Source organism: Tursiops truncatus, chromosome 2, assembly GCF_011762595.2.
Source record: "Tursiops truncatus isolate mTurTru1 chromosome 2, mTurTru1.mat.Y, whole genome shotgun sequence".
In the NCBI taxonomy this organism is placed as follows: domain Eukaryota; kingdom Metazoa; phylum Chordata; class Mammalia; order Artiodactyla; family Delphinidae; genus Tursiops; species Tursiops truncatus.
Window position 1 is genome coordinate 115,744,779 of NC_047035.1, and position 23,539 is coordinate 115,768,317.

General features: G+C 40.2%; 1 protein-coding gene across 4 annotated transcripts in view; it reads right to left on the bottom strand.

The window, feature by feature from the left end:
- The window catches only part of EDC3 (enhancer of mRNA decapping 3), a 51,741-nt gene extending 28,587 nt beyond the window's left edge, over positions 1–23,154 (bottom strand). Inside the window, exons 1-4 of one of the 4 annotated variants that reach the window (XM_019949604.3) lie at positions 22,768–22,911; positions 21,960–22,054; positions 6,492–6,702; positions 3,231–3,547 (exon numbers count right to left, since the gene is read on the bottom strand). In XM_019949604.3, the coding sequence (XP_019805163.1) occupies positions 3,231–3,547; positions 6,492–6,655 (481 nt within the window). In that variant the 5' untranslated portion in view covers positions 6,656–6,702; positions 21,960–22,054; positions 22,768–22,911. Of the gene's footprint in view, positions 1–3,230; positions 3,548–6,491; positions 6,703–21,959; positions 22,055–22,767; positions 22,925–23,045 lie in introns of those variants that run through there. The other 3 variants (XM_033851995.2, XM_019949599.3, XM_073801246.1) reach the window with 3 other exon arrangements.
- Positions 23,155–23,539: the final 385 nt, after the last annotated feature.

The window sequence follows — 23,539 nt, forward strand, 5'->3', positions numbered from 1 at the left end:
GGGGAAGAAAAGAAAAAGAAACAAACTGACAGTCTCACCACAACACCCAGCAATCACACCCCCTAGGTATTTACCCAACTCACCTAAAAACTTATGTCCACATAAAACCTGCACACAAATATTTACAGCAGCTTTATTCATAATCACCAAAAGCTGGAAGCCACCAAGATGTCCTGATATATCCATACAATGGAAAATTATTCAGCAATAAAAGGAAATGGGCTACCAAGCCACAAAAAGACATGGATGAATCTTAAATACATATCAAGTGAAAGAAGCTAGTCTGAAAAGGCTACATACTATGTGATTTTAATTATGTGATATTCTGGAAAAGGCAAAACTACAGAGGTGGAGGGTAAAAAGATCAGTAGTTGCTGGGGGAGGGGGGCGGTGGGCAGTCCCTGAGGGAAAAGGGGAAGGACTGAATAGGCGAAACACAGGGGATTCTGCAGAGTACTGTAATGAGAGATACAAGATACTATGTACTTGTTAAAACCCACAGAACTTTAGAGCACAAAGAGTGAGCCTTAATGCATGCAAATTTTTTAAAAAATCACTGAGGAGGTTGGAGGGTCCAAGGATGAAATGCTGAACGTAAGGAAACAATCTGTTACAAATACATGAAACAAGTCAATGAAGGGGGTGGGAGTATGGATTAGGGTTAGTAATTCTGATACTGTATATTGGAATTGAATAATTTAAGTCAATGGATGGCAGATGGTATGGGTTTCTCACAGTTGGAGGGAGAGGTTACAGATAAGGAAGAGGCTAGAATGATCCATGTGGTAATGGATTAGACTTGCACACATCAGTATGAACTTATATTTAGCTTAATATTATAGTAGTGAAGGTTACATAAAGAAGTATTTACAGATATGTGTACATACACTGGTTGAGTATACACATATATATTTTCCTGCTCTGTCAGCTGAAGGGCGAAACCCAGTAGCAATGAGCACATCTAGTGGCTAGACTGTGGTTTGTAATACCATTCTCCAGTAAAAGGAAACAGGGCTCCTTGGAGACATGGCTGATTCTAGGGCTGGGGCAGGAAATATAAAAGATAAACCTGGAGCACCTTGTAGTGCCAGAAAGTAAGGAAGTAATGGGGGAAAAAAAAACCCACCCACAATGATGGGAGCATGTCAAAGGTACACAGTAGCCAACTGGAAGAGCTCTCAGTGTCCAAAGCTGAAACAATCTGAGTACCAAAATAAAGTGGTATTGAATTATAAGCCAAAGTATAAAATAAATACTTATAAGTCCATACTGATAAAAATAAATGATAAAAACAAATGAGAGAGAAGAAACAAATCTCTGGTGCAGAAGAATTCCAAGTAACTTATGTAGATACTCTGCATAAGTCTCCACTCCTTAGGTGTGGGCTGTACATACTGACTTCAGAGGAGAACTCTGACACACACTACCTCAGCCAGGCAATCAAGGTCAACATCAAAAGTCATAAACCATGGTGGCAGTACGTACTCTTGATATGATGTGATGAAAACGACACTTTCTCTCTGTGGTCTTCCTCCCAAAAGCATACAACCCCAGTCTAATCATGAGAAAAACATCAAATACCAATTGAGGAATATTCTGCAAAACAGCTGACCAGTGCTCATCAAAACTGTCTAGGTTATCAAAAACAATGAAAGTCTGAGAAACCGTCAGAGCCAAGAGAAGACATGACTACTAAATGTAATGTGGTATGCTGGATGACAGCCTGTAACAAGGACATGAGGTAAAATCTATGGCAATCTGAATAAAATATAGACTTTGGTTAATGTATCAACACTGGTTCATTAAAATGTATTAAAATGTATTAAATGTTACATTAAATGTAACAAATGTATCATAGTAATATTAAGATGTTAATAAAGGGGAAAATATGTGTGAAAAATGTAATTTACAAATTGTTAATGAAGATTATCTACAAGTACATGAGAGATTATAAACTGCTTGAACATTCGAACTTAACAAAGAGTCAATTTTTTGGTAAAGAAAAAAATTTTTTTTTTTTTTTTTTTTTTTTTAATTACGCGGGCCTCTCACTGTTGTGGCCTCTCCCATTGCAGAGCACAGGCTCCAGACGCGCAGGCTCAGCGGCCATGGCTCACGGGCCCAGCCGCTCCGCGGCATGTGGGATCCTCCCGGACCGGGACACGAACCCACGTCCCCTGCATCGGCAGGCGGACTCTCAACCACTGCGCCACCAGGGAAGCCCCTTTTCTATTTATTTAGAAAAAAGGTGTTTTTTTTTTTCTTAAAGAGAAAATAAAGCAAAGTACAGATGGTTGAAGTCTAAATGGAAAAAGTCATTTTGTATCTAATAATTCTACAGTTTTTCAAAGGATACAGAAGAACTAACAACTCAATTTCAGTCTCAGATCTTCAATCACTGTCAATTCAGATAGTTATTTAAGAAGCACTGAAGGAAAAGTGCCTTGAAATACCTTTTTTTTTCCTCAAAATTCCAATAGTTTAGTCACAGAATCAGGCATTTTCAAAACTTAAAAATGTTGGCTTCTGAAGGGCCACACAGATTCTAGTGAATCTTCTATAATTCACTATTATAACTTTACTCTAGTAAATATTCAATATGTTAAAGAGCATACCTGATTCTTGTGAATTAACTACGGTTCTATAATGAGCAAATGACATTCAACAATTTGTCAGTACCAAACAAAACTGGGCATTAACACACACCAGTGTATGCCCTCCTTGGTGTGCCGGCAGGGACAGTGAACGCAGCAAATTTAAAACTGTCAATCTGTCAGAAACTGTAAGATCACAGAGATGCCTAGGCCCATCCCTTCCTCTCCTCTAACTGAGGATGGGAGTCAAATCACAAAAAGAGAAGTTATTCAAGAATCCCCAGAACAGCTTTAGTGCAGGTTCAACCCAGACTTCACTACTACCACCAGTGACCAGATTAAAAACAACATCACTTTTGTCTATGTGAACTCTAGGCAGATCACTGACTTTTTTAGAAGGAAGGGAAGTGGTGGGAGAGGGCAGAGAGCTGGTGTGAGTCTCTAACAGCTCATTTCCTTTCCCTTTAATATCTTGAGGAACTAGATCCAGAAGAAAAGAAACATGCTATATTTTTGCGAAGCTCTGCCAGCATCCTTTTTTTATTAGGGTAATAAATGACTTATTTAAAGAACAGAAGTGGATAAGTGGACAGGAAACATCAGGTTAAGAAGAAATATTAACTTGATCCAACTTACAAGAGTTGTGCCGACGACGGAAACTTTTGGACTGAGTCAAGGATTCCATGTGCCTGTCCACATAGCTCTTTGAGCACTGCTGCTGGGGAGAGACTGCAACATCTTGGCTCTTCACATCTGTCCTCTTAGGGATGTTCTGAGGGGCACTGCTGGAAGAGGCTGGCTTCTTGACCAACTTGCCCGTGCCATTCTGATTGATACCTACTTGGCACCCAACACCAGAGGGGCCTAATTCTGTCTGATGAAGGTCTCCAAAATGTTGGTTTTCTCCAGGACCTGGTATCTCCAGAATTTTTAATTCCGTTATGTCACCTGCCCTGAAATATACAAAAGAGTCCAAGTCTCAAAACTATAATAGTGATAACAGACATGTAACTGGGATCAAGAGCAACCAGCTACACCTTTGCAGGGCTGCATTTCAATGAGTCATCAGAGGCAAAACCTAGAAAAGGTAGTAGAGCACTTAAAGACAAGGCTCAGCCACTGACATTCAACTGACACAGCACTGGCCTTTAAAGAGACCTATTGTTAAAGGGGAGTTGGGGAGGGGGAGGGATGGAGTGGGAGTTTGGGGTTAGGAGATACAAACTATTAGAATGTATGGACAAGGTCCTACTGTAAAGCACAGGGAACTATATTCAGTGTCCTGGGATAGACCATAATGGAGAAGAATATAAAAAAGAATGTATACATATGTATAACCGAGTCACTCTGCTGTACAGTAGAAATTAGCACAACATTGTAAATCAACTATACTTCAGTAAAAAATATAGAGATCTATTGTTAATCACAAAACTATCATTAACATCTTACATTTCTAGACTGCTTAATAGTTTTTTTTCATTCATTCACTCACCTGCTCATCCGATAGGTATACAGAGTACTTACTATATGGTAAGCCCTGTACTAGGAGTGGGGTATATAGCTATGAAAAGCATTACATGCCCACAAGGAACTCACAGTCTAGTTAGCAGAAAATTCAAGTAGGTAATCAAAAGTGTTAAATACTATGACAGAGGTATGTACAGGGGACTAGAGCTCCCCAAAGCAAAATACATGCGAGTCTGGCAGAGATGGATGAAGCACTTAAGTTAAGTCTGGTGGGGGAAGGAAAATAAGAGTTGGCCAAGCAGAGTATGGTAGGGAGAGGGGCATCTTAGGCCAAGGCTCAGAGATTGAGAAAATGTGGGCCATTTGAGGACCTGCAAATGTCACAGTGTTACTAAGGAGTAGAATGCTTATGGAGGGCCATTAGGAGCTAAGGCTGTGGAGGAAATTAGGGATCAGATCATAATCACACTGGATTTTCCTGGTGGCTGTAAGGAAGGTGGAGAAACTAGACGCAGGGTCACCAGTTAGGAGATGAGGCAAGAAATAAGAGAGGATGAACAGGGCAAGTGCCAGTGCAAAGAGAGAGGGGAGGACAGAACCAAATAACATTTGGAATCCACAGAATTTGGTAACTAACTGAACATGAGGATCAAGAGAAAGAATTTATTATGACTCCTAAGCTTCTAACTTGGGTGAAAGGTGTCGTTAGTCACTAATTAAGGGTACACCTTGGGAGGAAGAAATCTGCAGATAACATAAGGAGCTCAGCTTTGAAAATCTTAAATTTAGGATATTCTGTGGGATATCCACCTGGAAATGACCAGTAGACAATTAAATTAAAGTGTATGGAACTTACATAATGGGTCTAAATTAAAGATTTGGGATCTCACTAATGTGTAAGAAGATACCCATAAGACTGTCTAAAGAGAATACAGACTCAGAAAAGAACCAAAGATAGAACTTTGACTAACCCCATCTTAAAAACTGAGAAGAAAAGGAATCTGGGGGTGGGGGTGAGGGAAGGTGTATAAAGGAATGGAGGAATACATGGCAAGAAAACCCAAAGGGTGACAAAGAAACTAAAAGAAGAGGCCATTCCAACAGTTAGGGCACATTTGAATAAGATCAGATTTGAGACACTCCACTGAATTTGGCACTTGGCAAAAGCTATTTCAGCAAGATGGTAAAGTTGGAAAAAAGACAATGGTGGAGTAGGGAGGGCCTAGAGGGACTAGGCCACAAAGGGAATGAAAGCAGACTACAGTTGACCCTTGAACAACAGTTTGAACTGTGCAGGTCCACTTATACATGGATTTTTTTTCCCCACTAAATACATTCTATAGTTCCACATGATCCATGGTTGGTTGAATCTGCAGAGACAGAACCATGGATACTGACGGTCAAATGTAAAGTTATACCCAGACTGTCGATGGCGCAGGCAGTTGGCGCCCTAACCTCCTCATTTTTCAAGGGTCAACTGTATTTTGCTCTGAAAAGAATTATGAGTACAAAGAGAAGGGAAATGACAGGGCAATACCTAGTGGCAAATGCAAGGTGTGTATGTAGGGGGGGCAGGGGGGAGTGTTTTTACTATGGGGGAGGCCTGGGAATGTTAGAAAGCAAAGAGAAAAGAGACAGTATAAAGGTTGCAAGTGAGGACACAAAAGAAAAGGAGTAGGGCCTCAAAGGAGATAGAAAAGGATAGCACATAAAGCATACGTGCGATAAGGTTAGCCCTGAACACAAAGGATATTTCTTCCATGAAGACTTCAGAGGAGATAAGCAATAAGAATGGATACACCTACAGAAAAGGTTACATGTGGATGCTGTTTAGGAAGTCAAGGAAGCTCTTGCCAGACAGTCTCTTTTTTTAAAAAAAAAAAGCACATAAGAAAGGGAGGTTTCTGTCAAACTTGTGAAAAGAGGGATGTGGAGACAGCTAAGGTTGAGATCTGTTAGCAAACACTAAGAAAAATACATTCCTGTAGCTAAGAACTTCAGCTACTGGCTACACTGTGCCTCTGGAGATAAATCATAATATAAATCTACAAAGAGAGATAGTTACATGGTGGGGTGGGGGGATCAATAAAGACCTTAGATGTAAGAAAGCACAAATAATACAAAACTGAGAAAGGAAATCTGAAACCAGAAAACAGAAATATTATTCTGAATTTGACGCATTTAAATATAATATTGCATGTCTGACAGAGATAAGAAAAATGTTTCACAAACCCTGAATCATTAGCTGAAAGCTAATTATGACACAAAGTCTCTGCTGAAACAGTAGAACTATAAGATCTAAGATTGCAAAGTCTCACCCCTGATAAGACTCTACTCAAAAGTAGCCCTATGCAAGAGAACACTGGCAATGAGACCTAGGTCAAGCTCCACAGATCACCAGACTGGATTTGGAAGAATCAGGATACTCACCTGAAAGTGACTTCTGGCACAAGGCACTTCACTCCATTGTGGAAAGGCCGAGTGAGAGAAATGGTCTGGCTGACCTGATCCACTGCTGATACTCTTCCCTGATAGACACCCAAGCTATCTCCACAGTTGATGGACACAATACTGCCCAGCCAATCCGCAGCCATGTTTCAGATGTGAGACCACCGTGGAGAGAAGGAACAATGTAGTGTACCTTGAGAAAAAGATAAATCTTTAATAAAATTCACCAAACATTATACCAGGTCTGTACCAGGTGTTCTTAATAATATATATTCTATCATATCCTTAATTGAGGTAATCAAGCATAAAAAATAAAGCTTTTTTTTTTTAGTAGGAGTAAGCATACTAATGAATAAGCAATACCATTATATATATAGATCTTACAACTGCTTTAAACCACATGCACTGGATATTTACCTGGACATCATATCACAAAAACTATCACTTGTTTTATAACATTATATATTTATTTATTTATTTATTTTTTGCGGTACGTGGCCCTCTCACCGTTGTGGCCTCTCCCGTTGCGGAGCACAGGCTCCAGACGCACAGGCTCAGTGGCCAATGGGCCGCTGGCTAATGGGCTGGCTAATGGGCTCTACAGCGCAGGCTCAGTAGTTGTGGCGCATGGGCTCAGTAGCTCTGCGGCATGTGGGATCTTCCCAGACCGGGGCACGAACCCGTGTCCCCTGCATCGGCAGGCGGACTCTCAACCACTGTGCCACCAGGGAAGCCCATATAACATTATATTTTAATATATCTGCCAGCAGAATGTTTTCAAAGAGAATAAATAATATATGAAAAAATAATGTTGGTAATGTCACAGTAGCTCATATCAGACTAACCCTCTTGCTGATGACAATGAAAAATTGTGGACAAAATTTTTTTTTTAAAAAGCTGACTGAAGGCATTAGAGAACACTACACCTAACTACAGAATAACATTCTTTTCAAGTTCACCAACACATGCTGGGCCTTAAACTAGTATCAATTCATTTCAAAGGACTGAAATCAGACAGAGTATGCTCTTTGTCCATAACAGAATTAAATTGGAAGTTGATAATAAGATATTTCAAATATCCCAAAATATCTGGAAATTAAGCAAGACATTTCTAAATAACCTATGGGTCAAAGAAGAAATCAAAAGGGCAGTTAGAAAACAGTTCAAATTCGGGACTTCCCTGGCAGTCCAGTGGTTAAGACTCTGCGCTTCCACTGCAGGGGGCGTGGGTTCGATCCCTTGTCGGGGAACTAAGATCCTGTACACCATGCCACGTGGCCAAAAAACAGAAAACAGTTCAAACTCAATGAAAATGAAAATTTAACGTATCAACATTTATGGGATGCACTTAAAATAGTGTTTGAAGGGAAATTTATATATTTATCTATTTCTAATATAAATGCTTATATTAGAAAAGATGAAAGGTTTAAAACCAATGATTGGGCTTCCCTGGTGGCGCAGTGGTTAAGAATCCGCCTGCCAATGAAGGGGACACGGGTTTGTGCCCCGGTCTGGGAAGATCCCACATGCTGCAGAGCTACTGAGCCCATGTGCCACAACTACTGAGCCTGCACTCTAGAGCCCATTAGCCACAACTACTGAAGCCCACGCGCCTAGAACCCATACTCCCCAACAAGAGAAGCCACCGCAGTGAGAAGCCTGTGCACCACAATGAAGAGTAGCCCCCGCTCACTGCAACTGAGAAAGCCTGCGTGCAGCAACAAAGACCCAACGTGGCCAAAAAAAGAGAAAAGAAACAAAAGGGTTGCAACAGAAATGTCATAAAAAATTAAGGCAAGGGCTTCCCTGATGGCGCAGTGGTTGAGAGTCCGCCTGCCGATGCAGGGGACACGGGTTTGTGCCCCGGTCTGGGAAGATCCCACATGCCGCGGAGCGGCTGGGCCCATGAGCCATGGCCGCTGAGCCTGCGCGTCCGGAGCCTGGGCTCTGCAACGGGAGAGGCCACAGCAAGAGGCCCGTGTACCGCAAAAAAAAAAAAAAAAAAAAGCAAGAATAGGGACTTCCCTGGTGGTGCAGTGGTTAAGAATCCACCTGCCAATGCAGGGGACACGGGTTCAATCCCTGGGCTGGGAAGATCCCACATGACACGGGGGAAGATCCCACAGCTGGCAGAGCAACTAAGCCCGTGCACCACAACTGCTAGAGCCTGAGCTCTAGAGCCTGTGAGCCACAACTACTGAACCCACACGCCACAACTACTGAAGGCTGTGAGCCCTAGAGCCCAGACGCTGCAACTACTGAGCCCACGTGCCACAACTACTGAAGCCCGCATGCTACAACTACTGAGCTCACGCACCTAGAGCCCATGCTCCACAACAAGAGAAGCCACCACAACGAGAAGCTCACAGACTGCAACGAAGAGTAGCCCCCACTCGCCACAACTAGAGAAAGCCCTCACACAGCAAAGACCCAATGCAGCCAAAAAATTAAAAAAAAAAAAATTCAAGAATTTTTTAAGTCAACAGAAGAGAATTAAGACAATCTTCTTTGATGACTCAAGCAGCAGAACATAAATATTTTTTAAAATAAAATAACATACTTAGTTTAATAACTATATCAGGTTTCATATCCTCCAGTGAAAGAATACAATTATACCTTGCTTTTGTTGTTAAAACAAACGAACGGTGATGGAATAAATGGATATCCATCAGTAGAAAATGAACACTGACCTAAATCTCATAATTTATATATACATTTACTCAAAATGGGTCATGGACTTAAATGTAAAATGTCAAACTATAAAACTTTTAGGAAAAGCATAAGAGAAGCCTTCAGGATCTAGGGTAAGGCAAAAAGTTCTTAGACTTGATCCATTAAAAGAGAAACTGATCAGATGGACTTCTTGAAAATTAAAAACTTTTGCTCTGCAAGAGGATCCTTGTTAGGAGGATAAAAAAGACAAGTTACAGACTGGCAGAAAATATTTGCAAACTGCATTATCTGACAAGGACAAATGACTAGTATCTAGAATATATAAAGAACTCTCAAGACTTCCCTGGTGGTCCAGTGGCTAAGACTCCGTGTTCCCAATGCAGGGGTCCCGGGTTCGATCCCTAGTCAGGGAACTAGATCCCGCATGCCACAACTAAGAGTTCGCATGCTGCAACTAAAGATCCCTCATGCTGCAACTAAAGATCCCACATGCCACAACTAAAAATCCTGCATGCCGCAACTAAAGATCCCGCATGCTGCAACAAAGACCCCGTGTGCCACAACTAAGACCCGGCACAGCCAAATAAATAAATAAATAAACATTTTTAAAAAAAGAACTCTCAAAACTCAATGGTAAAAAAAACCCCAAACAATCCAATCCATAATGGGTAAAAGACACAAAATGACGTTTCAACAAAGAAGATATATGGATGGTAAATAAATACATGAAAAGATATTCAACATCATTAACCATTAGGGAAATATAAACTAAAACCACAATGAGATATCACTACATATCCACCAGAATGGCTAAAATGAAAAACAGTACCACCAAGTGCGAGCAAGGATGTGGAAAAACTGGTTTACTCATACACTCACACATTGCTGACAGGACTACTAAATGGTGCAGCCATTCTGGAAAACAATTTGGCAATTTATAAAAAAATCTAAACATGCAACTCCTACGTGACCCAGCAACTGCACGACTGGTCATTTATCTCAGAGAAAGGAAGACTTAGGTTCACATGAAAACCTGTACATGAATGTTCATATCAGGTTTACTCCTAAAGCCTCAAACTGGAACAGCCTAGATGACCTTCCATGTGTGAATAGTGAAACAAACTGTGGTATATTCATGGCAGGGAGAAAAAGTGAAATAAAGCCAACCCCAAAAGATTACATCCTGTATGATTCCATTTGTGTAATATTCTTGAAAGAACAAACTATAGAAATGGAGAAGAGATTAGTGGTTCCCAGGGGTTAGGGAAGTGCTGAGAGGCAGGAAGAAAACAGGGATGACTATAAATGAGCAACATGAGGGATCCTTGTAGTAATGGAAACATTCTATATTTGACCATATCAATGTCAATATCCTGGTAGTGATATTGTACTATAGTTTTGCAAGACGTCACCAATGGGGAAAAACAGGTAGGGTATATGGAATTTCTATTATTTCTTACAAGTGCATATGAATCTACAGTTACCTCAAATAAAAAGGTCAATTTTTTAAAATATCAGCGTCTTCTACCACATTAACAAAGTAAATGGGAAATCATGGATGGTCATGTCAATACATGTAGAAAGATAATCTGACAAAATTCAACATCCATCCATGATATAAAAAAGGGGCAGTGGCATCTACAAAACAATTAAAGCTAACATCATACTAATGGTGAAACAATGAATTCTTTCCCCCGCAAGACTGGGACAAGGCAAGAATGTCCAGTCTCGCCACTTCTGCTTCTTATTCAACACTATATTTAGGTCCTAGCCAGTGAAATAAAAAAAGAAAAAGAAATAAAAAGCATAAATATTGGAAAGGAAGATGTAAAGTTATCTTTATTTGTAAGCTGTATTATTGACTGTGCATGTAGAAAACCCTAAGGAATGTACCCCCCCCCAAAATCCTACTAGTATGACTTTAGCAAGATCACAGGATACATGCTCAATATAAAATAAACAACGGTATTTTATATAATAGCAACAAACAACTGAAAATGAAATTTTAAAATACTATTTATAATAGTATTAAAAACCAAAATACTTAGGAATAAATCTAATGAAAAATGGGCAGGACCTCTATGATAAAAACTGAAAGACTGCTGAGAAAAATTAAAAGAAGATCTAAATAAATGGAGAGATGTACCACATTCACAGACTGAAGAGCTTAAAGTTGTCAATTCTCCCCAAGTTGATCTGTGGATCAAATACAAATATTAATAAAAATCCCAGCTGGCCTTTTTGGAGAAACTGAAAAACTGGTCCTAAAATCTATATGGAAATGCAAAATACTTAGAGTAGCCAAAATAATCATATAAAAGAAAAACAGAGGTAGTTGTTTTACACTATCTTCTTTCAAGTTTTACTATAAAGCTATAGAAAATCAGTGTGGTATTGGTGCGAGGATAGACAACTAGATCAACAGAACAGAGTCCAGAAATAGACCTACACACACATGGTCAACTGACTTCTGATCAAGGTACCAAGATAAATCAATGGAAAAATCAAAAAGTATTTTTCAGTAAATGGTGCTAGAACAACTGGATATATATGAGAAAAAAATAACGGTCTAGTCTTATCCCACATAGATACAAAAAAATTAATTTGAAATAAACTATCTAAACATAAAACTAAAGCTACTGGGAAAACAAAAAAATAGAATATTTTAGTGACCTTAGGGCAGAGAAAGATTTCTTTAGCCAAAACACAAATAAGTACTAATCATAAAAGAAAAAATCTGATGAATCAGATTTCATCACAATTTTAAAGTCTTGCTCATCAAAAGTCATCATTAAAGAATACAAGTTGGAAGAGGTATAAAAAAGATGCAGCTGGGAGGCAACTAGAGCAGCCCATTTAAGAGATGGTGGTAAGCTGGCATAAGCAGAAGCAATGAAGATGGAAAGAAGATGACAGATTCAAAACCTATATAGGTGATGGTTTAAATTTGGTGATGATTTAATATAGTAGGTAACAGAAAGGGGGGGGAATCACCATTAAGAAAACAAAAGGTGAATGGAACACACATAATCCCACAGCCTTTATACACATACCATCATATTGTGTAACAGCAGCAGCAGCTAGCATTTATTGCACACTTACTATGTCTCAGGAACGAGCTAAAACTTTAGGGGCATTCTCTCCTTCAATCATCATGACAACCCTATGAGGCAGCTACCTTACTATCCCATTTTACAGATGGGGAATTTACAACAGAGAGATTATAATGGATATTTTACATACTTGTAACCAGGGCATAAAGGCAGCTTCTTAGTACAATGGCATATTTTGCATGCTGTACATATTAAACTGCATTCACATATCACAGTTTTTTTCTCAATAGGCATTTAGATAATTCCATTTTTCACAATTATGGTTAGTGCAGCAATGATCAATTTCATTCAGTGCTTGTCTTAAATAATTTTCTCAGGATAGAGCCTCAGTCAGTCAAAAGGTAAAGCCACCTAGCTTTCATTGCAATACTCCAGAGCAGAAAACTCTTTTTTTCAAACCAAATTATTTTCCACTTTTTTCCAAACCAAATCATTCTCTGGATGGGTTAAGACAGTCATAAATTTAAAACAAAGGTACTGTAATAAAATATTTAGGAAGGTATTCCATATAATCTAGCCCCATCTCAAAATCATTCCAATGAAGGCTACCTCCCTGGCAGCCAAGCATTTCAAGAAAACTCTCAAATTTATGATGGCAAAAAGATGTTTCTGCCCTCTTCTGTTACAATCACCCCAAAACAAGAAAAGAAAAAAAAGAAAAGGTAAGTCACAGTCAAGGAGAACATATTCACAATAGATATATCTGATAAAGAACTTGTATCCAGAATATATAAGGAATGCTTACAAATCAGGAATAAAAAGGAAACACCACATATTTTTAAAAGTAGGCAAAAGAAGTTATATGAATAGCCAATAAACATATGAAAAGCTGTTCAATTATCATTAATTATCAGAGAAATGTAAATTAAAATACAATGAGGGACTTCCCTGGTCCAGTGGTTAAGATTCCGTGTTCCCAATGCAGGGGACCTGGGTTCGATCCCTGGTCAGGAAACTAGATCTCCCGCACACCGCAACTAAAGATCCCGTAAGCCACAACTAAAGATCCCGCACGTGGCAATGAAGATCCCGCGTGCCACAACTAAGACCTGGTGCAGCCAAATAAATAAATATTAAACACACACACACACACACACACACACACATGAGACAACCCAAACATCCATGATGGACGAATGGATAAACAAAACACGCTATACACGTAAAATGGAATATCATTCAGTCTCAAAAAGGAAGTTAGTTCTGATATATGTTACAACACAGATAAACCTTGAAGACATTATACTAAGTGAAATAAGACACAAAAGGACAAATCTTGTATGATTCCACTTTTATGAAGAATTTAGAATAGTCAAACTCACAGAGACAGAAAGTAGAACAGTGTTTGCCAGGGGTTGGGGGAGCAGGAAACGGGGTGTTACTATTTAATGGGAACAGAGTTTCAGTTAGGTATGATGAAAAAGTTCTAGAGACAGATGATGGTGATGGTTGCATAACAATGTGAGTGCACCTAATGTCACTGAACTGTACACTTAAAAATGGTTAAAATGATAAATTTTATGTATACTTCACCACAATAAAAAAAAATTAAATTGGGAAAAAACCAACAGAGGATACTACACCCACTAGTATGGATCAAAATTGAAAGCACCAAATGTGTATGACAATGTGAAGCAACTGGAACTCTCTTACACTGCTGACCGTGTAAAATGATACAAGCACTTTGGAAAAGTTTGGCAGTTTTTTACAATATTAAACACACACCTGTGATCCAAAACTTCATTCCTAGGATTTACACAGGAGAAATAAAAACATATATTCACAAAAAGACTTGTACACACATGTACAAAGTACATTATCACAATATCCGAAAACTGGAAACAAGGAGAAGAGAGGAAACAATGATGGTGTAATTATACAACAGAACACTACTGGACAATAAAAAGGAACAAATTACTTACGCTACAACACAGATGATTTTCAAAAACTGAAAGAAGTCATACAGATACATTTATATGAGTCTATTTATAAGAATTTCTACAAGATGCACTACTTTATAGTGAGAAAAATCAAACGTGTTTGCCTATAGGGTGGAAAACTGACTAGAAAAAGTCACAGAGGCCTCTTTCTGTGCCTCCTGAAATGAAAATGTTCTATGTTTTTACTGATGCAGTAGTTACAAGGATGTACACATCTATCAAAACTCACTGAATTGGGCATTTAACGTCTGTGCATTTTTATTGTATGTAAACCATATCTCAATGAAAAAGGAGGAAAAGTATATGTAGCCAACATAAGCACTATATAATGCCACAGAATATTTAGCCATTCCTCCAATAAGATTAACTTCCTAGCAAGGTTTTCCATAAACGTAAAGATGAAAACTCACACATTGGACAGTTCCTACAAAGATGTCTGTCAGGCATCTCATAAATGCCCAAAATAGAATTTTTGATTTCTTTAGCCCCACACTCAACATCCCCCAATTTGTTCCTTCCCAAGCTTTTCCCATCTTAATAAATGGCACCAATATCCACTACACTGCTTAGGCAAAAAAAGAAATAAAAAAGAGTCAGAAGCCATCCTTGATTCCTTTCTTGTCCTTCATCCCATACTTTCAATTCATCAACAAATCCTATTGTCACCACCTCAAAGATAGGTCTATTTCTCTCCAGCTCCACTACCACCTTCCTAGTCCAAGTCACCATCATCTTGTAATTACAGGAAACCTCTAACTAGTATCTCTGCTTCCACTTCTGCCCCTCCAATTCTTTCTCTACAAAGCAGCCAGAGCAAATTTTAAAATGTAAATCACTTGCCATGATTCTGCTTAATAACTTCCTTTCCATGGACTGTAGGCCCTACATGATCTGATTTCTGCTAACCTCTACAGACAGCTTCATCTCTCACCACTCCCTTCCCCCTGTTCTCCAGACACACTAACCTTCTTACTCTTCCTCAAACATATCAAGTTTGTTCCCTCCAAAACTTTGCACCAGGTATTCTCAGAACACTCTTGCCCCAGCTCTGTGAACAGCTAGTTCTATCTTTTCTTTCTGGTATCTGCTAAAATGTCACCACCCCAAAGAGGCCTCCCTGGCTATCCAATTTAATGCAGCTACTCCCCATCACTCTCCAACACTTTCTGTTATGATTCCAAAATGACTCACCATATGAATTATCTTATTTGTTTATGTTGCATGTGTTACCCCACTAGAATGTAAGCTCCACCAGGGCAAGGGACCTTGTCTGTTTTGTTCTGCCTAGAATGGAAGAGGAACTCAATAAATATTAATCCAATGAATGAATGAATTAGATATAATAAATCTGACAGAGGTTAATCACTCAAAATCTAGAGTATCTAAATACTCTAGATTTAAATGCCTTGGCTCTCCTTGGAAATGGTTCTAAAAATACAATATCCCTAAGCATATCCTATGCAAAATCCTATGTAAGATATGAAATCTAACACTGACCTACACACAGAAGGAAGTCAGCAAACAGCAGATGAGTATATAAACATAACATACAACACTAAGTATAAAATGAAACACTGGCTTAGTGTTTCCCATGAAAAATAGAAAAGAAATAGAATAGCGTTTTAAACAGTTTTCAAATATTAATTTCAGAAATATACCTACATAAAACAGAGTCTAAAAAAGGAAAAATAGCTATATATATATATATATATATATATTTAAAGGAGCAAAAAAGGCACTCCTGTGGTTAAAAAAAAAGTATGTCTCATTAGAAATACAAAAACCTAAAGACAAACTCAGGTAGTTCTGTAGTATTTAACTGAGCAAGTACCACAAAACTGTGCTGACAGAACAGAAAATAAAAGAAACAATGCATTAGCAGGCTCATCCATAGATTTTTTTTTACATTTTATTATAGAAAATTTCAAACATATCCAAACATAGACAGAACAGCATAATGATCCCCACATACCCATCACTGAGTTGCAACAGCTATCAATATATCTCAAAGAATTTAAGAGATCAGGTGAACTTCTAATGCAACACAATTTCAACACTGATGACGGTAAAAGGCACATAAAACACGTTTTATGCTTATTTTCCCCTTACTGATTGGCCTTTGTCTACTTAATGTCACAAAAGTACGGAGCTCCTTTCCTATCATTTATACTCCATCATAATCCTACTCTGATGCTTATTTTATTTTTGCCTTTTTCTTTTTTTTGGCCACACCTCACAGCATGCCAGATCTTAGTTCCCCCACCAGGGATCAAACCCGTGCCCGCTGCAGTGGAAGTGCGGATTCTTAACCACTGGACTGCCAGGGAAGTCCCTGATGCTTATTTTAGATAGATGCAGAATGAAGAGCTGTAATAAGAATTTTAGAAATACCAGAAATTAATCAGATGTGAAAAGACTTTTTACTTCTTCATTCAACATATATCTTTAAGACACTGATATTAAACATTCAAGTTTATATTATGTTAATAATAACTAAACAGAATTTTAATAGTTTTAAAGAAAATTCCTTTATTAAATGAAAACAGTAAATCTAAAACAAGTGGAGGGGCTTCCCTGGTGGCGCAGTGGTTGGGAATCCGCCTGCCAACACAGGGGACACAGGTTTGAGCCCTGGTATGGGAAGATCCCACGTGCCACGGAGCTACTAGGCCCGTGCGCCACAACTACTGAGCTTGCGTGCTTAGAGCCCATACTCCACAACGGGAGAGGCCACCGCAATGAGAAGCTCGCACACCGCAGCAAAGAGTGGCCCCTGCTTGCCACAGCTAGAGAAGGCCCGCATTCAGCAGTGAAGACCCAACACAGCCAAAAATTAATTGAATAAATAAACAAATAAATAAAACAAGTGGAATGCCAACATCTGGGTTTCTAATCAGATGAACACACTAAGCGAGGAGGCTTCATCAATTACAGGGCTAACACCTTCATGTCAAAAGAAGAGCTACCACTGAAGATGATCTAGGAGCTACAAACAGACCAATCTTTTTCTTTTTTTTGGACACACTGCGTGGCTTGCGGATTTTTAGTGACCGGACCAGTGATCGAACCCTCGCCCTCAGCAGTTAAAGTGCAGAGTCCTAACCACTGGACCACCAGGGAATTCCCAAGCAGACCAATCTTTGTTTTTTATCTTCTACTTTTCTATCATGGTATTACACAGATAGTAAGTCTACATATTTTAAGTTTACAGCTCAATGAATTTTTACACATTAATTTACCCAAATAACCACCACTCAATCAAGACACAATATTTTGAACACTCCAGAAGATTCCACTGTGTTCCCACAAAGGCAGCCATTATTCTGATATCTACCACAAAAGATTCATTTAGCCTGTTTTTGAACTTCATACAAATGGAATCATAAAGGTTCTCTTTTAAAGTGTCTGGATTCTTTTGCTCAATATTACATCTGTGAGATTCATCACCATGTAGTATTCTATTATATAACTATGCCTCAGTATATTTATCCATTCTACTGCTGAGAGACAGTTGGATTATTTCCAGTTTGGGGGCCATTATGAATAAAAAATTAAACATTTTTGTATATGTCTTTGTGGTGGACAAATGTACCCATTTATGCTGGGCATACCACACACAGAAGTAGATATGGGATGATTTTGCTCAAATGCTATCAGGATTTCCAGACTACCGAATGCCACACTATGAGACTTTACTGAATCATTTCTCCTGTAAGAAGCCTTTAGATAACATAGGTCAGGTAGACCTAAACGGTCTTCCACCCATTATGCAACTGAGGTAGTTGCCAAAATGATTCGAAGACAACTTGCCAATAACAGACCTACAAACTTCCATCTCATCTGCCATATCACACAGAACTCACAGCACTCAGATCCAAGAAGCAATCCCTTGGTCTGCTAAGGACAATTAAATCAACAGTTACGGATGAGTGGTTAGTTACGGATTTCTGAAAAACTAGGTATTTTTCCACACATCTATGTAGAAAGGTGTTTGTAGAATCAAAAGCTTGGGAATGGCAGAGATCTTAAAAGAAAACATCTACTACAACCCTAGTACTAGGCCCCTATCTTCCACAAAAGGCAACATAGTGAAAAGGGCACGGACTTCTGAAGTCGGACATTACAGGCCAGAATTACAAGCAAATTATCCTAATCTGAGTCTCAATCGTCTCAACTATAAAATGGGAATTACAGTTGACCCTGAACAACATGGGCTTGAATGGCACAAGGCCACTTAAACGCCAATTTTCTTTACTAAATACTACAGTACTACACAATGGGCGGTTGGTTGAATCTGAGATGCAGAACCGCAGATACAGAAGAACCAGGTATATGGAGGGCCAACTATAGATTATACTCGAATTTTCAACTTTGCAGAGGGTTGGTGGCCCAATAGTTCAAGCGTCAACTGTATGCCAATTATACCACCACCTCACAGAACCATTGTGAAGATTAAATGAAATAATCTATACAATTTCTACGATACAACAAATTTTATTTCAAATGTCTCTGTTTTTTTGGGGGGGGCGGCGCAGCATGCAGCATCTTAGTTCCCTGACCAGGGATCAAACCTGTGCCCCCTGCAGTGGAAGCGCAGAGTCTTAACCACTGGACCACCAAGGGAAGTCCCTCAGATACCTCCTTTTCACAGAAAGAATACTGGCCAGATAGGGGATTCGAGTTATGGTCCTAGAAAATCATACTGTGAGGGCCCCTCCCATCACACCTGAACAAAACTACAAATTGGAATACACATATCCTTAGGGGTATACAAAGATATGCAAGCAAGGGAATCCATTTCCACCTTACTCTTTCATAAACCTGATCTGCCTAGATAACTGGATTATCAAATAAGGTTTTCAGGCATAAAATTTATTATTTTAAAACAGGGGTCAGAAAACTACGGCCCACGTACCAAATCTGGCCCACTACCAATAAAGTTGTATTGGAACACAACCCCACACAGCTGTTTGCTTATGGTCTGTGGCTGTTTTTGCACTACAATGGGAGAACTTAGCAGTACTGACAGAGACCACATGGCCCACAAAGCCTACCACCAGGTCCTTTGCAGAAAAACTTTGCTGACTCCTGTTTTAGGATAAAATTCTGTGGGATAAATAGAATGGATACAAGTTCAAAAAGGAAAAGGAAAAATATGAAATGGACATTCCCAGAAGGATATAATTACCAAAACTGACTCAAAAAGTAATAGAAAATCCGGATAGACCTATACCAAGTAAAAACACTGATTTAGTAATTCCAAATCTTCCTACAAAGAAAAGCCCAGGCCCAGAGGACTTCACTGGTAAATTCTATAAAACACATAGAAATAAATAATTAACAATTCTACATAAACTCTTTTAGAAAATAGAAGAAGAGGAACATTGCCCAACTCACTTTATGAGGGTAATTTTACTCTAATACTAAGGCCAGCCAAAGATATCATAAGAAAAGGAAACTTCAGACCAATATCCCTCATGAACATAGAGATGTTCACAAAAATTCTTTTTTTTTTTAACATCTTTATTGGGGTATAATTGCTTTACAATGGTGTGTTAGTTTCTGCTTTATAACAAAGTGAATCCGTTATACATATACATATGTTCCCATATCTTTTCCGTCTTGCATCTTCCTCCCTCCCACCCTCCCTATCCCACCCCTCCAGGAGGTCACAAAGCACCGAGTTGATATCCCTGTGCTATGCAACAAAAATTCTTAATACTAGCAAATTGAATTCAGCAACATATAAAAAGTATTATACACCACGACTCAATGGGATTCATTCCAGGAACACAAGATTGGCTTAACATCTGAAAATCAAGTAATGTAAGACACCATTTATACATATCCATATCCTAGAGGGCTTTTTTAATATAAAAAAAGGTTATCTGAGGACTTCCCTGGTGGTCTTGTGGTTAAGACTCCACGCTCCCAATGCAGGGGGCCCGGGTTTGATCCCTGGTCAGGGAACTAGATCCCGCATGCCACAACCAAGAGTCCACATGCCACAACTAAAGATCATGCATGCCGCAATGAAGATCCTGCGTGCCGCAACTAAGACCCAGCACAGCCAAATAAATAAATATTTTAAAAAAATAAATATATCTGTATATTTTAAAAACATCAACTTGCTATTACATTTAGAAACTTTGTATTTATTTTTAAAAAGTCAATATTTACAACCTGTCAGAAATTACATCCTAGGGACTTCACTGGTGGTGCAGTGGTTAAGAATCTGCCTGCCAATGCTGGGTTCGATCCCTGGTCCGGGAAGATCCCACATGCCACAGAGCACTAAGCCTGTACGCCACAACTACTGAGCCTGCACTCTAGAGCCTGCAAGCCGCAACTACTGAGTCCATGTGTCATAACTACTGAAGCCCGCGTGCCTAGAGCCCATGCTCCACAATGAGAAGCCACCACAATGAGAAGCCCCCACAATGAGAAGCCCACACACCACAACGAAGAGTAGCCCCCACTCGCCACAACTAGAGAAAGCCCATGCACAGCAACAAAGACCCAACGCAGCCATAAATAAATAAGTTTTAAAAAGAAAAAAAAATAATTTACATCCTAAACTATTTAAAATTAAATATTTAAACTACTTAAATTTCTGATGACCCTTCCATTTCATTAGACTGCACTGGGCAAATCTTGAGAATACCCAGATGATACTTTCTCTCTTCACTTCATAAAGGCAACAAATTGATAAGCACACTCTCTAGATAAGCCTTCAAATACACACTGTGTATAAAGAAAGTGACAGAGCCTCAACACTGATCACCAAAATCCCAGCTGTAAGTTGTGCCCACAAATCAAATCCCTACAGACATAGATGCTCAAAGTCATGATGTCATCTAATTTTACCACTATATGGCAAATGCCCCCCCATCTCACCCACCAGGTCATCGGAAAAGACTCAAACACCTTGCCAAAATTCGGACACATTATCACTATGGATACTGCCCTCCTTTGAGATACCGATATGAATGTCCTGTCCTGTTGTTCTGGTGAAGAACTCTAGTAACCCTGCTCCTCTGGTTGATAAGAAGAGAAAAATGATATATTTTCCACCTTGCATTACTTACAGAATCTCAGGAATCTCAAGAATCTTAATTAAACATTTTCTAGTCCAATGTTTTTCAAACTACAGGTCTTTAGAAGTCAGACCCATTACAGGTCAGAGTCAATTTAGTGAGTTGCAATCAACTTTTTTTTTCTTTTAATGAAATAGAAAATGTCAGAGGGCATCGTATATAGAAAGGGTAAACTTTTGTTTCCTGTGTGTGTACACACTCTGTGCATGCAGGGGTCACACAGGGTCAGCATGTAAAATACATTAACTGTGGGTCACAGGTCAAAAAGTTTGCGAGATACTCTGCTAGTCCCACAGCCCTGACCCCTCAAGAAAGCTCCACCAGAAACTTCTTAGCAATTAAAAAGTTATGTTATTGGGTGGGGGGGGATGAACTGGGAGATTGGGATTGACATACATACACTAATATGTATAAAATAGATAACTAATAAGAACCTGGTGTATAAAATAAAATTCAAAAAAAAATTTTTTTGTTATGTTATTTGTAACCATCTCCGTTTTATACAGAGAAACCAAAATATAGGAATTCTGTGTTCAGTACCCTTTATCTGCCATTCATAAAAAAAAGCCTAGAATCCATCTGAGGTTTCCAGTTGAAACAGTGACCTGCTCAGGGACAGTCACTTACGTTTTGATGGGATTGAGACAGATCGCAGACTGAAATCAGTTTAGCCTGTGGCTAGGGAAGAGAACAAAAACCATTCTGGGTCTCGAGTTCCTCACCTGTAACCACAGGAGAGGACTGTTAAGACTCCTAGTTCCAGAATTGGGAGGTTTACTGACAACCACCTGGCCAAGCAGGTGAAGACTATGCCTCCCACACACCAAAACACTTGAACTTGAACCATTCAACAAGTCAATTACTGATCAAGTCAACTAATATCGCACAAAGACTACCGATAATAAGAAGCTAAGACTTAACACGAACTGCAGTAAACAATCAAGGGGAAGTCCCCAGGATTCAGCAGAAGCTGCACCCTAGCAGGTATCATTATTTCTCAGCCACCCTTCCCTCTCAGAGTCCAGTTCACCTCTGTCCTCCAGCTATCAGTCATGGATGTGGCACTCGCGCTCTTCCTTGCCACCGTACTTCATTGTGCAAAAGAAAACTGAAGCAGGGAGCAATGAGTGGGCGGGCTGCAGGAACCATCAGCAAGGCTAAACTAAGAGGCTAGGCGGCTAATGCCTCACACCTCCCACAATTCCTCTACTATTTAAAATCCCGCTCCGCTCGGCCTCCCACCTCAAACCATACCCCGGAGGCAAGCCTTAGTAATGGGGCCCCTGCGCACCCGAAGCGGTCCCCAGCTCGTGCCCGCCTCTAAAAAGGTCTGCAAGGCCTGGAACCACGAAGCCTAAAAGCAAACCCTTCTGGCAACCCCGGAAGCCCCCTCCCACGAGCGCCCACTAGTCACCCGCCTGCCCCTCGCTCCCACCTCCACGCCGCCGGGCCTGCGCCTCCTACGCACACCACACCAACACGGCCCTGAAACACCGCAGGACCCAGAGACCACGGGGCTTCTCCACATCCACCCCGACAGCCGCGGCCGCCGCCGGAAGCGTCCGCGACCCCACGCCGCCGCCATGAGGTCACTTCCGGCGCGACGCCTCGGAAACCGGAGGGCCGGCCGCTGAGGGGCGGGACGCCTGAGAAATTGTGAGAGTTTGGGAAGAGCGCTACTAGGGTCAACTCTATGGCCTTCCAGAACCGCACCTGCTCTCCATTTTGCATTCCCCGCCTTCTTATATCGGGGGGAGTCTGCGTTCGAGCTGGAGTCCTGTCCCCCGTCCTCGGCTCAGATTCCTGGGGAGCTCCCCTCTCTCGCGTAGTCTTGATAAAAAGCTCCGGCTTTCCCTCCAGTCCCTCTTGGGCTAATAGCCGAACCAGAGCGGAAGACTTCGGCGTGGAGGGCGCCTGGTCACGTGGCCCCCATCCTTGATCAGTTGCAGCTGTGGGGTGCAATTAGTAGGTCCCCGTGATGGATTAAAGGAAACAAAAAATTCCCTTCGTGGTTGGTCTTCAAAGTTTATTAGCTTCAGCTCGTTTTGGCCTAGTGTCAGCCAGTCTGAGGTTGGCTGCATTCCACCCCCCCCCCACCCCCAGTACTCCGTACACAGGAAAGTGCCACTCTCCTTCCCGTGGCATTTTAGAGTCTTGGTAGTCTTGATTTTGAAAAGAGCAGGCGTTTAGGGCCAAGACAGTGTAAT